This window comes from Phyllobates terribilis, unplaced genomic scaffold (assembly GCF_046119375.1).
Source record: "Phyllobates terribilis strain yellow unplaced genomic scaffold, ASM4611937v1 Scaffold_5__5_contigs__length_657084704, whole genome shotgun sequence".
NCBI classification, from domain to species: Eukaryota; Metazoa; Chordata; class Amphibia; order Anura; family Dendrobatidae; genus Phyllobates; species Phyllobates terribilis.
This window is the reverse complement of record NW_027362765.1, coordinates 26,826,614-26,842,909: the sequence shown is the minus strand read 5'-3', so window position 1 is coordinate 26,842,909 and position 16,296 is coordinate 26,826,614. Positions and strand designations below refer to the sequence as shown.

Genomic DNA, 16,296 nt, shown 5'->3' with positions numbered 1-16,296 from the left:
TCCTTTGAGCTCATGATTCTCATTTGGTCTGACATGCACTGTGAGCTGTGTGGTATATAGACAAGGGTGTGCCTTTCCAAATCAAGTCCTATCAGTTTAATTAAACACAGCTGACTCCAATGAAGGAGTAGAACCATCTCAAGGAGGATCACAAGGAAATGGACAGCATGTGACTTCAATATGAGTGTCTGAGCAAAGGGTCTGAATACTTATGACCATGTGATATTTCAGCTTTTCTTTTTTAATAAATATCCAAAAATGTCTACATTTGTTTGTTTTTTTTGAGTCAAGATGGGGTGCAGAGTGTACTTTAATGAGAAAAAAAATGAACTTTTTAGAATTTACCAATGTGTGCCTAAACATTGGAGCTCCCCCACAAGTGACCCCATTTTGGAAACTAACAAATTGTGTAGTGCATGTCAGGTTGGTGTGCGGTGTGGTATAGTGTAGTGTATACACCACACACACAAACAACCTCACATACACTACAACACACACACCAACCTGACATAGGTTGGTGTGTGTGCTGTAGTGTACATGAGGTTGTTGTGTATGTCATTCTAGTGTGGGTGAGTTCTGTAGGGAAGGTCAGGATGTGTTTAGTCCGGGGACATGTGAAGAATTTTGAAGCATTCATTCAAACACAGTCCCGGTTTGTCAGGACACAATTCACATTGGAAACGGGTGACCTGTCTTATCCCCCTTTTATGGCAGACTCGGCACCTTTTTCTAACTGTGACCTCACCGGGAAAATGTTGCCCTGGTACCACACTCGAGTTCCAGGGGTGCTGGGGCCCGCTTCTTCTTCACGTCTAAAAATCAGGGCCTTTATCACAGCCTCCTGGAAGTTGAGGAAGGTGTTGGAGGTCTGGCCTGCACATCGTGATAGCACGTATGCGTTATACAGTGCCATTTGAACGATGTGCACGGCCAGTTTTTTATACCAAACTTTCGCCTTCTGCATCGCACTGTAGGGCTGGAAGACTTGATCAGAAAAAGCAACCCCCCCCCCCCCCCCCCCATGTGCTTGTTGTACCCCAGGGCACAGTCCAGTTTGTGGACCGGTGCTGGGGTACTTCTAACGGTGGTGGCCGTTTTGCCGGGACCATGGATTGTGGTAAAGAAAAAGACATCCCTTTTGTCTTTGAACTTCACCACAACCATGTTGCCGCTACATTGGGCTCGGCTCTCACCCTTTGGGAGAGGCTGCTCAATTAGCGTCAAAGGGAGACCCCTCTGGGTTCTGCGCACAGTACTGCAAGCGGCGGTAGCTCTGGCAGAGAGGGACTGAAATAGTGGGATGCTTGTGTAAAAGTTATCAACGTATACATGATAACCTTTATCAAGCAGTGGGCGGATCAAATCCCACACTATTTTCCCCCTCACCTCCAGAGCAGGTGGACATTCTGGGGGCTGGATCCTCGAATCCTTTCCTTCGTACACTCTAAAGCTGTGAGTGTACCCTGAGGCACTCTCACACAGCTTGTAGAGTTTTATTCCGTACCTCGCCCTCTTACTGGGCAGGTATTGTCGGAATTGAAGCCTCCCTTTGAAGAGGATGAGGGATTGATCCACAGAAATTTCCCTTTGGGGAACGTACACTTCAGCAAACTTGTTGCTGAAGTGTTCGATGACCGGACAAATTTTGAACAGTCTGTCAAAATTCGGGTCATCGCGGGGAAGGCGGTCCGCGTTATCCCTGAAATGTAAAAATTTGTGAATGACCTCAAATCTTTTGCGGGTCATCACCATTCCGAACACTGGAGTTTGATATAAAATATCAGTACTCCAGTATTGGCGGATTTCTGGTTTCTTCACAATCCCCATGTGAAGTACTAGTCCCCAATATTTCAACATTTCTACTGAGTCAACGGGACTCCAAGTAGAAAACATTGAATTTGGGTTTGCAGCCAAAAATTGTTGGGCGTAGATATTGGTCTGCTCCACCATGAGACTGACAATGGCCTCAGAGAAATAGACTTTGAAAAAGTCTATTTCCCTGAGGTTTGCTGTCTCAAACTGGATTGGGGAAGGAAATCAGGAATCCGTGGAGTGTAATTTTCAGGGACGGGGGTCCACACTGGGGCTCTGGTGCTAGGTTGGGCGTGACTAGCACCAGGTGGAGGGTTACTCACAGATGGCTGTGGGTCTTCTTCCACGACCTCCGGACGATGTCTTGACCTCTGACGTCGTCTTGGTGCCGGCTCGGTGTCACTGGAGGAGGAAGAATGGGAGGAATAGCGGAACGTGGGGTCCTCTCCCTCACTATCAGCTTAGGAGGCAATAATAGAATATGCCTCCTCAGCTGTGTACGCCCTAGACTGGGTTGAGCGGGACATTTTGTGTGCAAAAAAAAAAAAAAAAAAAAATCAAAACTTTATTATTAGTGTGAGTGTACGTGTGTGTATGTGTGAGTGCTTGGTGTAAACTTCTGCAATCACGTGTGGGGACTGTCAGGCGTAGGGGGCGCACTCAGGGGCACGCTGAGGCAGAAATGGGGGGCAGGAAGCCGGCAGTAGCAGCAATAGGGGGGGGGGGGAGTGATCACTGGGGCAGAAGCCGGCAGCAGCAAGGGGGGGGGGGGTTGATCACTGGGTTGGGGGGGGTGAGCACCGGGACAGGGGGGTGAGCACTGGGAGGGATGGTGGGTGATCACAGGCGCAGGGGATTTACAGTGACCCTGCTGCTGCCTGTGATCACCGTACACCGGCTGGCAGAAGGAGAGCACCAGCCTGTGGATGAAGACGTGGGAGAGGGAGCGGTAGGAAATTGGACTGGGATGGAGGGGGGGAATATTTACCGGCGGTGACAGCGGCGGCAATGGGGGGCGGCGACGGATCGCAGGTGGCGGGGGTCACTGGCAGGTCTGGGGTAACCAAACAACTCAGCTTCCACGGACGGGATGAAAGCTGGGGAGTTTGGTCTGCCATTGTAAATATCCCCCTCCACATCTGATTGGAGGGGCTAGCATCACATGGACACTAGCCCCAATCAGATCTGAGGGGGGGGCAGAGGTGACACTCCCCCCAGCCAATGTCTGATGCTATAAGCATCAGGCCATGCCCAGATTGTAAATATTTCACCAATTTTCATTGGTGAAATATTTAATTCATTCCGATTGGCAGTTTCACTAAAGTGAAAGTGAAACTGCCAATCGGAGGGGTCCTAGGCACGGGGGAGTTAATCCAGCCCCCGTGGGGTCAACTTTAGGTTGTCTAGCAACTGTGACACCTGAGTGAGGCGCTGCAGGGAAGTGATCCCTCCATGTCACAGACGCTGTGACATGGGTCGGGAACGCACAGATTTCCATGTCACAGACGCTGTGACACCGGTCAGGAAGGGGTTAAAGGTGGAAATAAATCAAGAACCTATCGAGAGCTTCGTATCGCTCCCCTTGTCCAAGATCTCATCCAGAGCCGGACCAAAGAGGTGTTCCCCCTCACACGGGATAGAGCACAGTCTTGTTCTGGCCTGGATATCCCCCGGCCAGCACTTAAGCCATAAGACTCTGCGGGCCGCATTAGACATCGCGGCTGACCTTGCCGCCAACCTAACAGAATCCGCAGGGGCTTCTGCCAGGAAATCTGCAGCTCCCTGCATAAGCGAGATGTCGGACAAAATCTCCTTCCTGGATGTATTATCCTTTAGATGGGATTCAAGCTGCTCCAGCCATATCATCAAGGACCTGGCCGTACAAGTTGCTGCAACCGCCGGCTTTAAAGGGGATTTCCCACGAACAAAAGTTCATTTTAATCAATAGATCTTGGAATAATAATAACTTCCACAATTGGATGTGTTTAAAATAAATGTTCCTGTGCAGAGATAATCTTATAAATGTTCCCCTGCGTAATGGCTGTGTCTGAAAGTGTACAGAACATGGTCTGATCATACCATATTTCCTGAGCAGGGGAGGAAGCAAAAGAGTATACAGACATTACAGCAGGGGAACACATCTGGTTCTTTCTTTGAAGTAAAACATTGTTTAAAAACAGGCAGTGAAAGATTTTACTTCACAAAAAGAATCAGCTGTGATCCCTGTGCTGTAATGTCTGTATACTCTTTTCCTTCCTCCCCTGCCCAGGAGATGTGGTATGAACAGACCGTGTTCTGTACACTGTCAGACACAGCCATTACACAGTACACAGCAGGGGCACATTTTTAAGATTAAAAAAAAAAAATGTTCCTGTGCTGAGATAAACACATCCAATTGTGGAAGTTATTATTATTCCAAGACCTATTAATTAAAATCAACTTTCATTCGTGGGAAAATCCCCTTTAAAGGCCCCGGCAACTGTTTCCCAGGAAGAATCGGCTTTTCTGTCCAAAGGGTCTTTAAGAACTCCCATATCATCAAAAGGCAAAGATGATTTCCTAGAGGCCTTTGTTACGGCTACATCTAGCCTCAGGGCTTTCTCCCAAGAGGATGAAGTTGAGTCCTCAAAGGGGTATTTCCTCTTAAAGGAAGGGGGAAGAGCACCCCTTCTCTCTGTTTTTTCCCACTCCTTACGTATCAGTCCCTGGAATCTATCATTAACCGGAAAACACCTTTTCTTCCTTTGACCCAGGCCCTTGGACCGATTTTTCTGGTCTGGTGTCCACAATACCCATGGTTGAGCGGACCGCTTTAAAGTAGATCAACTTCATTTAGCGGAAAACGATGCTGTCCTGCACTGTCTGAGGATGAGGAAGAAGATGAACCAGTCCTCCTCATAGCTCGATGGGAGGGAGACATCAGGGACTGGGGATACCTCATAATCCATATCCACCTCTCGCTCTACTTTTTTAGAGAGGGCCTTGCTGATCTCCGATTTGACCAGAGTTTTAACCCTGTAGCGAAACTAGGGGTCTCACCTGCCAAAGTCTGATTAATATAGGACTGGCACAGCCTTTTTGGGTATGAGTCTGCTAATAGGGCCTTACACAACGCAAACTCCTTGTGCTTAAATTTGGTGATGCACTTCTTCTAGTAAAAACTAACAAGAAGAAGGGACACCCTATTACCAAGTGAACTTTCACGAAGATCACTTACCCAAGCGACTCAAAAAACTGGTACCGGTTTGGAGGAAGGACCTTTCTCAGCCGGGGGATCTTCGCTGGAGGATGAAGATTCGTCCATCCTGGAGGAGCTGCGCTGAATGGACCTGTTTGCAGATCCTCGTTTTCCTGAGGTGCTGGTGTCCCCAGTAACCCGAGAGCTTCGCTTCTCCTGGGGCTTCCCAAGCAGCCGCTGAGATGGTGATGGCGGCAGCTGCTGTAGTTGCTGCTCACTTTCTGACTCCATGTTAATATAGGGGCAGAAGTTGCTGGGAAGCAGAGTCATGGTGCATGATTACCTTTATATCTGCACCTGCTCTGTCACGGATTTTTTTCTTAAAAAAAAATAAACAAACAAAAAAAAAAATACAACACACACACTTCCGGGTAGCATCTCCCCTAAAGACAGGTGCAACCACACTCTGGGCGCGCCACCTGCTGGTAGTTTGAGCCTGAATTATCGTTCCCCCAGTGTCCTCACCCACACGACCGGAACTTCTGGGTGCGGTCACGTGACTGCCAGGGGTGCGCACCGGCGTCACCATGTCGTGCCCTCGGCTTCTAATAGAGCTTAGAGGCGAGCAGCCACACTATGGAGGACCCGGAAACCGCCGCACACTGCAGTGCTGGAGCTGCGAACCCCAGGCAGCGGCGCAGCTTCAACACCCTGCCTCTTCAGTTGAGAGATGCCACCCAAGGCAGGGGCGCCGCTCGACAGTCATCATTTCTCCTACAGTGTCAGCTCTCGCACCATGAGACAATGAATCATCCATCTTCAACAGGCAAGCCAGTCACAGGTTCCCTCAATCAAGGACAGGAACCCAAACTGAGGCAAGAGAGAGGTGCCGCCCCTTTTAAGCCTGTAGGTTACCTGTCCTTGGTGGGTGGATCCCCTCTCTCGTGGTGCTGTCATGGCTTTTTTTGCCATGTTTATTTAATGTTTTTATTTTTACAGTGTTTACTGAAGGGATTAACCAGCGTGACAGGTTTATAGGACGGGTTGTTCCGGATGTGGCAATACAAAATATGTTTACTTTTTTTGTTTTTACATAAATATACCTATTCATTGGTATAATTTTTATTTTTTTTTTTACTTAGACACACTATGGGATTTTAACTTTTATTACTCTGATCTCTGGTATAATTCATTGCAATGCATTATACCTGTCAGTATTACACTGACAGAAGCCTCTTAGACCATAATCCTGGAATGGTCTAACAGGCTTGCCGTAAGTCTCTGACCCAGAGGTCATCATGACAACGTATTGAACCCCTGCAATGACATTGTGGGGGCACTGCTCAGAAGGGAGAGAGACCCCTCCCTCTCCTAGCCTCCCAAATGCTGTGATCCATATTGATTGCTGCATTTAGGGGTTAAACAGTCGGGGGCAGTGGACACTTCTCCTGGCAGTGACAATTGGGTCTCAGCTGTCATATAAAATGAGCTCCCAGTGGTGATCGAACGGGCACGCTTCTGTACCGCGCACAATGGCCATTATGTATCCGTACAACACACAGCCCCTCCCTCCCCTCCCCCACCAATGTCCAGCATGAGAGCCCTACACAGCAACCATCCCCTATGTCCAGCATGAGAGCCCCACACAACCTCCCCAGGGCCCTCCTCTACAAATCCAGTCAGCAAGGATGGAGACAGACTTAGAGGAGATGGGTAGCGTGCGGGCACGGTGTGGCCCACTGTTTTCCAGCCCCTCGGCTGTCTCGCACCACAGGCCGGACTGGAACAGCCAGAGGCCGCACTTTGCCCAGGTATGACATGGAGTGATGTCATGAAACCAAGGCTTGAGCCATGCGAACATCTCCTGCAGGCGTGAATAAATATATATTACACCCATCAGCCACGCACAGCTTAGAGATATATCATGACACAGATGTGATATTTTTTTATGTAGTTTATCACAATCCTCTTTGAAATTAATTGGTTTTAAAAGAAATTGAAAATTCAGGATAAAAGGAAACTCGGCTGTTATTGTAGAGACATTCACACTTGGCCCTCAATGCACATTTCATGTTGTCGGTCATAAAAGCGAAGTTTAGCTACAAAGACTGGACCTGGTCTTGTAGGGACCATATGAGCACATTCAGCAGCACAGAAGAAAAGGTAGATTCATCCAATAAGGTATCAAGGTTGTACGAAGGTAACAGCATCATTGCCCTCTGCTTTCTCTTACAGGCCCATCATAATATTTATCTTAAAATAATTCCCAAACGTGTCAGTACATTCTACTTATGCTGTCATTTGGCTTTGTAGTTTACAGATCTGGGCAGTTAAGGGTCAGCATTTTCTGATTCCAGGAGGTAGGTGGATCCTCCAGGTTATAAGCTCTATAGAAGAAGGGCTTTCAATGCCCAAAGTAATTTGAAAAGTATTGGTTGGTGGAACATGCAGGGATATAACAGCAGAATGGTGATCATATGATTGTGATATGCCCGGACTACACCGCTGATACAGCAGTGATTACTACTCACCTGGACAGTTATCTGTAGGAAACTCCTCTTTACACCGCTCATCAACCCTCACATATGTCTCTGTAATATCAATATGGATCAGATCTTTACCCTGAAACAAATATTGTAAAAGTCACAGACAGATGGAGAAGTCACATCTATGATCAGCTCTAATCCTGCCATCTCCACAGATCTCATTACACAAGTATAAAACCTAATAAATGACTGAGCACAATACATTCACAGCCATCTACACATCATAGGGGAGACCTCATGACACCTTCTCTCCATCTACCTGATGATCCTGAGGAACAGTGGGATCTTCTTGTTTAAAGTCTTGTGGAAGAAGAGACTGGGGACATCCCTCTGGTGTTGTCCTCTTACTCACTAAAACTGGAGAAAACACAAACAGGGAATTAATTCATTCTTTATATAGAGATAATTATAGTGTGTGTGTGTACTTAGTCCTGTCTATTACCTGGTGGTGTGAGGGGCGGGGGAACCTCCATCATGATGTCCTTGTACAGATCTTTGTGTCCTTCTAAATACTCCCACTCTTCCATGGGGAAAAAGACGGCGACATCCTGACACCTTATAGGAACCTGACACAAACAATGATACAGTCATCTCCCCGCCCCCGCCCCACCCCCCCTTTCCCTTCTTAATGTCCCAGCAGTATCACCTCTCCAGTCAGGAGCTCAATCATCTTGTAGGCGAGTTCTAGGATCTTCTGGTCAGTGATGTCCTCATGTATCAGGGGGTGAGGTGGAGGCCCCGTGATTGGGCTCAGGGGTCTTCCCCATCTCTCAGACACAGGGTCCTGACAGAGCTCACTAGAGGTCTTCTTCACTACTGTGTAATCCTGGTTATGGAGAGACACATTAATAAATCTCACTACAGACATTTCTAGAGTTCTCACCTCTCCAGTTCTGACCATCTGTTATTCCCATAGATAAGAATGATGCAATGTGACATCATCAGAATCTCTCACCTCTCCAGTAAGCCGGAAGAGGATTTCTAGGGCGAGTTGTAATAGCCTCTCTGCCATATTGTTCTTCTCCAGATCCATCCTCGATGGGTAAATCAGAAAAATTGTCTAAATATAGAAGATCTCCACTGAGAGGATCCAATATCGTAGGGACCTGAATGTGAAAAAGATGAGCCGATGTAACCTCAAAGAATCCCATGTAATAATACAATTACTGGAGATCCTCCAGCTGTAGATTCTCAAACTCCCTCTGAAGGTATTTGGATACCATTTGGATAGATGGGATAAGGCTGGATTCTTGCACTCAGTGAACACAAGGGTAAGGCCTTCCTTTATTTCAGGAGGACATTCCGTTTATATAGCTTCCCATGTCTGGGTGTTCACAGTTGGACCCCAGTCCTGCTCAGCCCTTATTCACATTCAGGTCATCTTTGACATATGGTAAGGTTTTAATATTAGAGGTTAGGACCGTCATGACTGGGTTCACCTTGGCGATAATGAGATGGCTTTTATGCTTTTCTTTAATGAAAAACAGAGTTTTACTAAGTACCCCATGTTATTTATATGCACTTTTGCTTTTTACTTATAGTAGGGAATATGTTCATGTACTTTCTATCTAAGGTTTGGTCTGTCTAATGGCTACACGTTGCATATTTACCAACTTATGCTCCAATTCATTAATGCAAACATAACACCATCTGTAAAAGAGCTGAAGTTGAAGAGAGGATGGCTTCTACAAATGGATAATGATCCTGAACACACATCAAAATCCAAACTAGACGACCTGAAATGCTCAAGCTGAAGGTTTTACAATGGTTCTCAAAGTTCCCTGATCTGAACATCATTGAAAATCTGTGTCTACACCTCAAAACAGTAGTGCATGCAAGACGACCAGGAATCTCACAGAACTGGAAGAATTTTCCAAGAAAGAATGGATGACAATTCCTCAAACAAGAATTTAAAGACTCTTGACTGTTATGGTAAATATTTATACTTTGCTTTGATTATTATTTTAGACAATTAAATATACAGTACAGACCAAAAGTTTGGACACACCGTCTCATTTAAACATTTTTCTGTATTTTCAGGACTATGAAAATTGTACATTCACACTGAAGGCATCAAAACTATGAATTAACACTTGTGGAATTATATACTTAACAAAAAAGTGTGAAACAACTGAAAATATGTCTTATATTCTAGGTTCTTCAAAGGAGCCACCTTTTGCTTTGATGACTGCTTAGCACACTCTTGGCATTCTCTTGATGAGCTTCAAGAGGTGGTCACCGGAAATGGTTTTCACTTCACAGGTGTGTGAAGAGCCCCTGTGTGCCCAAACATTGGAGCTCCCCCACAAGTGACCCCATTTTGGAAACTAGACCCACCAAGGCACCTATCTAGATGCATAGTGAGCACTTGGAACCCCCAGGTGCGTCACAAATTGATTTGTAAAAATGAAAAAGTGAAAAAAAAAAACACTATTTTTACAAATCAATTTGTGAAGCACCTGGGGGTTCCAAGTGCTCACTATGCATCTAGATAGGAGCCTTGGGGGGTCTAGTTTCCAAAATGGGGTCACTTGTGGGGGAGCTCCAATGTTTAGGCACGCAGGGGCTCTCCAAACGCAACATGGCGTCCGCTAACAATTTGAGCCGATTTTCCATTCAATTTGTTAGCGGACACCATGTCGCGTTTGGAGAGCCCCTGATGTGCCTAAACAGTGGAGCTCCCCCACAAGTGACCCCATTTTGGAAACTATACCCCCCAAGGATTTTATTAAAGGTGTATAGTGAACATTTTGAACCCAGAGGTACGACACAGAATTTGATAACATTAGGTCATCATATTGAATAAGTTGTCATTAGTCTTGAGCGCAAGTGCTCGCTACTTGAATTTGCATCAGGTACTCAGGTATGCACCATGTACTGCATGTGCTCGAGTGACATGCTCGAGTCCCCGCCCAGATGTTTCACGGTTATTAGACACCCAAAAAAAAACATGCGGGGATCGCTCGTGCATGGCAGGCAATACCCGCAAAGTTTTTTTGGCCGCGAACCATATGGGGCGGAGACTCGAGCATGTCACTCAAATACCCACGATACTCAATGCATACCTGAGCACCCGATGCAAACTCAAGTAGCGAGCACTTGCGCTCAACACTACAGTCATGGCCAAAAGTTTTGAGAATGACACCAAAATTATATTTTCACATGATCTGCTGACCTCTGGTCTTTATTAGTGTTTGTCTGATGTTTATATCACATACAGAAATATAATTGCAATCATATTATGAGTACCAATAGGTTATATTGACAGTTAGAATGAGTTAATGCAGCAAGTCAATATTTGCAGTGTTGCCCCTTCTTCTTCAAGACCTCTGTAATTCTCCCTAGCATGCTCTCAATCAACTTTTGGACCAAATCCTGACTGATACCAGTCCATTCTTGCATAATCAATGCTTGCATTTTGCCAGAATTTGTTGGTTTTTGTTTGTCCACAAGCTCTCAATGGGATTAAGATCTGGGGAGTTTCCAGGCCATGGACCCAAAATCTCTAGGTTTTGTTCCATGAGCCATTTAGTTATCACCTTTGCTTTATGGCAAGGTGCTCCATCATGCTGGAAAAGGCATTGTTGGGTGCCAAACTGCTATTGGACGGTTGGGAGAAGTTGCTCTTGGAGGACATTCTGGTACCATTCTTTATTCATGGCTGTGTTTTTAGGCAAGACTGTGAGTGAGCCGATTTCCTTGGCTGAGAAGCAACCCCAAACATGAATGGTTTCAGGATGCTTTACAGTTGGCATGAGACAAGACTGGTGGTAGCGCTCACCTCTTCTTCTCCGAATAAGCTGTTTTACAGATGTCCCAAACAATCGAAAAGGGGATTCATCAGAGAAAATGACTTTGCCCCAGTCCTCAGCAGTCCACTCCCTGTACCTTTTGCAGAATATCAGTCGGTCCCTGATGTTTTTTCTGGAGAGAAGTGGCTTCTTTGCTGCCCTCCATGAAACCAGCCCTTGCTCAGAGTCTCCGCCTCACAGTGCGTGCAGAAGCACTCACACCAGCCTGCTGCCATTCCTGAGCAAGCTCGGCACTGCTGGTAGTCCGATCCCGCAGCTGAAACAGTTTTAAGATAAGGTCCTGGCGCTTGCTGGTCTTTCTTGGGCACCCTGGAGCCTTTTTGACAACAATGGAAGCTCTCTCCTTGAAGTTCTTAATGATGCGATAGATTGTTGACTGAGGTGCAATCTTTGTAGCTGCGATACTCTTCCCTGTTAGGCCATTTTTGTGCAGTGCAATGATGGCTGCACGTATTTCTTTAGAGATAACCATGGTTAACTGAAGAGAAACAATGATACCAAGAACCAGCCTCCTTTTAAAGTGTCCAGTGATGTCATTCTTACTTAATCATGACTGATTGATCGCCAGTCCTGTCCTCATCAACACCCACACCTGTGTTAATGGATCAATCGCTAAAACGATGTTAGCTGCTCCTTTTAAGGCAGGACTGCAATGATGTTGAAATGTGTTTTGGGGGTTAAAGTTCATTTTCTGGGCAAATATTGACTTTGCAAGTACAGTAATTGCTGTTAAGCTGATCACTCTTTGACATTCAGGAGTATATGCAAATTGCCATTACAAAAAATGAAGCAGTAAACTTTGGAAAAATTACTATTTGTCTCATTCTCAATACTTTTGGCCATGACTGTAGTCGCCATATCGTCATCTTTTTTTCTTACTTTTGAAAAAAATCCCAACCCCATCACAACCCTAACCCCAAACCCAGCCCTAACCCTAGCCCAACCCTAACCCGAGAGTTTCTTTTTTACGCCGTTCCTCGTGCGGTGTAAGTGATTAGACGACTTTATTCTTCGGGTCGGTGCGATTACAGCGATACCAGAATCATATCGGGTTTTTATGACTGACAGCTGTCACACACTAAAAGATGCATTTTTTGTAAAATTTAGTTTTTGCATCGCCATATTTTGAGCGCTATAATTTTTCCAGATTTTGGCAGACAGTCAAGTGACGGCTTGTTTTTTGCGGGATGAGTTTACGTTATTGGTGCCATTTTCAGGCACGTGACATTTTTTGATCGCTTTCTATTCCGATTTTTGGGAGGCAGAATAAACAAAAACCAACAATTCAGGAATTGTTTTATTGTTTTTTTTTTATTCTGCTCCGTGTGTGGTAAAATTGATAAGGCAGCTTTATTCTTTGGGTCAGTACGTTTACAGCGGTACCACATTTATATTGTTTTTCTATGTTTTGCACTTTTACATAATAAAAGCAATTTTATAGAAAAAAATATTTTTTAGCATAGCTTTATTCTGAGAGCTATAACTTTTATTTTTCGGCTGATGGAGCTGTATGGCGGCTTGTTTTTTGCGGGACGAGATTACATTTTCAGCAGTACCATTTTTATTTATATTCGTCTTTTTGATCGCGTGTTATTCCATTTTTTGTTTGGCTGTATGATGATAAAGCATTGTTTTTTGCTTCGTTTTTTTTTTTTTTTTTACCGTGTTCACTGAAGGGGTTAACTAGTGGGACAGTTTTATAGGTCAGGTTGTTCCGGACGCGGCGATACCAAATGAATACTTTTATTGTTTTTTTTTTATAATAATATTTATTGATGGGTACATTATATTTTTATTTTTGGTGGATTATTTTTTTGTGTTTTTTAATATTTTTACAATTTTTTTTTTTTTTTCACTTTCTGACAGTTTTTACACTTTTTTACTCTGTACCACTCTGGGACTATCACTTTTTTTATTCTGATCGTCTGCATGGCACAGGAATGCAGCACCATCCCTGTGCCGTGCAGGCTGTCAGCGCTGGACAGGGAGAAGATAGTTTGGAGATGCACTGCGCATGTCCAAAAAATCTTCCTTCTGTCTGGTGACCCGGATGTTGTCATGACGCGCCTGTGTGCGCGCGCGCGCGATCGCGATGACGTACTAATACGGGTCTGGCTCTTAAGTCCCAGGGCACAGACGCGTATTAGTACGTCTAATGTTGTTAAGGGGTTAAGCGGACATCCTGTAGAGTCCCTTAGAGAAGGAGAGAGGTCTCTTTTCTACCCACAGATGTCATTCAGGGAATTTTCCACAGGGGAAAGGTGGGAGGAGGTATTAGTGATGTGTCCATGGTGAAGGATCTGATACAAAGAGACAGATCCCTGCTGTGACTAATAGGTGCCGGCACCCCAGTGAGAGCCACTAATTCTCTTAGGCTGCGTTCACACATTCCGTATTTCGCGCGCTTTTTCAAAATACGCAATGTGCCTTGTGTCTGCCAGCAAAGTGAATGGGAAATTCACTTTGCCGTTCAGACACTGTGTGATTTTACGCAGCGCGAAAGCGCAGCCGCATAAAGAATTGACATATCAATTCTTTACGCAGCTGTGTCCTGCGCTTTCTCCTATTGTGCCCATTATAAGCGATGGAATTACGCAGCAGCGTTCACACATTGCGTATTTCCCTGCTTTTTTTACGCGCGCGTATTTTCCTGCTTTTTTTACCTGCATTTTTTTACGCAGGTAAAAAAAGCACCTCCATTCACACACTGCGTTTTTTTACGGAGGTGCAGGAGAAAATGAAGTGTGAGGAGCATGGACACCTGTATGTAATGTAATGTATGTGTATGTATGTAGTGTAATCTATGTGTCTGTGTGTCGTGTGTGTGAGTGTCCCCCTAGCAGTGTATGTACAGACAGTTTCTGGCTGCAGTACATACACTGCTTTAAAAGAAAAAACTATGGATACTCACCTATCCGATGGATGGGAGAGCCGTCCGGTCCGGTCCCGCGGCTTCCAGCATCTGCCGTGAAGCGATCAGCTGACTGTCACGTGACTGGCTTGTAAATCAGCTCACCGGAAGCCGGTAAGCTAGTTACCTGATCGCTTCACCGGCAGATGCTGGAAGCGGCGGGACCGGACCGGACGGCTCTCCCAACCATCGGATAGGTGGAGTATCCATAGTTTCTCCTGCGCCTCCATAAAAAAGCGCTGGAATTACGCAGTGTGTGAACACCGCTGCGTAATTCCATCGCTTATAATGGGCACAATAGGAGAAAGCGCAGGACGCAGCTGCGTAAAGAATGGACATGTCAATTCTTTACGCAGCTGCGCTTTCGCGCTGCGTAAAATCACACAGTGTCTGAACGGCAAAATGAATTTCCCATTCACTTTGCTGGCAGACACAAGGCACATTGTTTATTTTGAAAAAGCGCGCGCAAAAAAGCGCGCAAAAATACGCAATGTGTGAACGCAGCCTTAATCCATTTGCCCGGGAGGGTGGTTTGCACGTTAATGACCAGGCCAATTTTTACAATTCTGACCACTGTCACTTTATGATGTAATTAATCTGGGACGCTTCAATGGATCCCACTGATTCTGAGGCTGTTTTGTCGTGACTATTTTACTTCATGTTAGTGGTAAAATTTCTTGGATATGACTTGCGTTTATTTGACAAAAGAAAAAAATAAAAATAAAAAAATAATCGGAAACTTGGTAAAAATTTGGAAAATTTCTCAATTTTCTAAATTTGAATTTTCATGCCCTTAAATCCGAAAGATATCTCATACAAAATAGTTAATAAATAATATTTCCCACATGTCTACTTCACATCAGCACAATTTTGGAACCAAATTTTTTTGGGGTTAGGAAGTTATAAGGGCTAAAAGTTGACCAGCGATTTCGCATTTTTCCAGCAAAATTTACAAAACCATTTCTTTTTAGGGACCACTATGACAGAAAATACCCAAAAGTGACACCATTCTAAAAACTGCACCCCCCAAGGTGCTCAAAACCACATTCAAGAACTTTATTAACCCTTCAGGTGCTTCACAGGAATTTTTGGAATGTGGAAGAAAAAAATTAACATTTAACTTTTTTCACAAAAATGTTACTTTAGACCCCAATTTTTTTATTTTTATTTTTTTTTTTTTTTCGCAAGGGTATCAGGGAAAAAAATGGGACCACAAAATTTGTTGTGCAATTCCTCCTGAGCACGCCAATACCCATATGTGGGGGAAAAAAAAAAAAAAAAAATCACTGCACACGGCAGGGTTCGGAAGGGAAGGAGCGCCATTTGACTTTTTGAATGTGAAATTTGCTTGAATAATTAACGGACGCCATGTCGCGTTTGGTGAACCCCTGATGTACCTAAACAGTGGAAACCCCACAGAAGTGACACCATTTTGGAAACTAGACCCCTCAAAGATTTTATCAAGGGGTATATTGAACATTTTAAACCCAGGGGTACACAGAATTTGATAACATTAGGTCATCATATTGAATAAGTTGTCATTAGTCTTGCGTGCAAGTGCTCGCTACTTGAGTTTGCAACGGGTACTCGGGTATGCACCATGTATCGCATATGCTCGAGTCCCCGCCCCACATGTTTCACGGTTATTAGACACACAAAAAAAACCATGTGGAGGATCGCTCGTGCATGGCAGGCAATCCCTGCAAGGTTTTTTTGGCTGTATAACAGCTGCAAAACATATGGGGCGGAGACTCCAGCATGTCACTCGAGCACCCATGATACTCAGTGCATACCCGAGCAACCGATGCAAACTCAAGCACTTGCGCTCAACACTAGTCGCCATATAGTCGTCATTTTTTTTTCTTTACTCTATACAGGTCAGAGCTGCACAGGGAGAAGATACTCTGATCATGCGCAGCGCACGATCAAAGTAACTTCCTCCTGTCTGGTGACTCGGATGTCGTCATGACGACATCCAGGTCACCATGGCAATCACCAGGACCCGGCTCAGACAGCGTGGGACGCCGGTGAGGAGGC

The 16,296-nt window shown here is 45.0% G+C and overlaps 1 protein-coding gene across 5 annotated transcripts in view; it reads right to left on the bottom strand.

Moving 5' to 3' along the window:
- The window catches only part of LOC141271784 (uncharacterized), a 182,803-nt gene that overhangs the window by 19,652 nt on the left and 146,855 nt on the right, over window positions 1-16,296 (bottom strand). For 4 of the 5 annotated variants that reach the window (XM_073681929.1, XM_073681926.1, XM_073681927.1 and 1 more), the window contains exons 2-6: window positions 8,492-8,642; window positions 8,183-8,362; window positions 7,979-8,102; window positions 7,796-7,893; window positions 7,522-7,612 (exon numbers count right to left, since the gene is read on the bottom strand). In XM_073681929.1, coding sequence (XP_073538030.1) covers window positions 7,522-7,612; window positions 7,796-7,893; window positions 7,979-8,102; window positions 8,183-8,362; window positions 8,492-8,569 — 571 coding nt within the window. In that variant the 5' untranslated portion in view covers window positions 8,570-8,642. The remainder of the gene's footprint in view (window positions 1-7,521; window positions 7,613-7,795; window positions 7,894-7,978; window positions 8,103-8,182; window positions 8,363-8,491; window positions 8,643-16,296) is intronic. The other variant, XM_073681930.1, reaches the window with a different exon arrangement.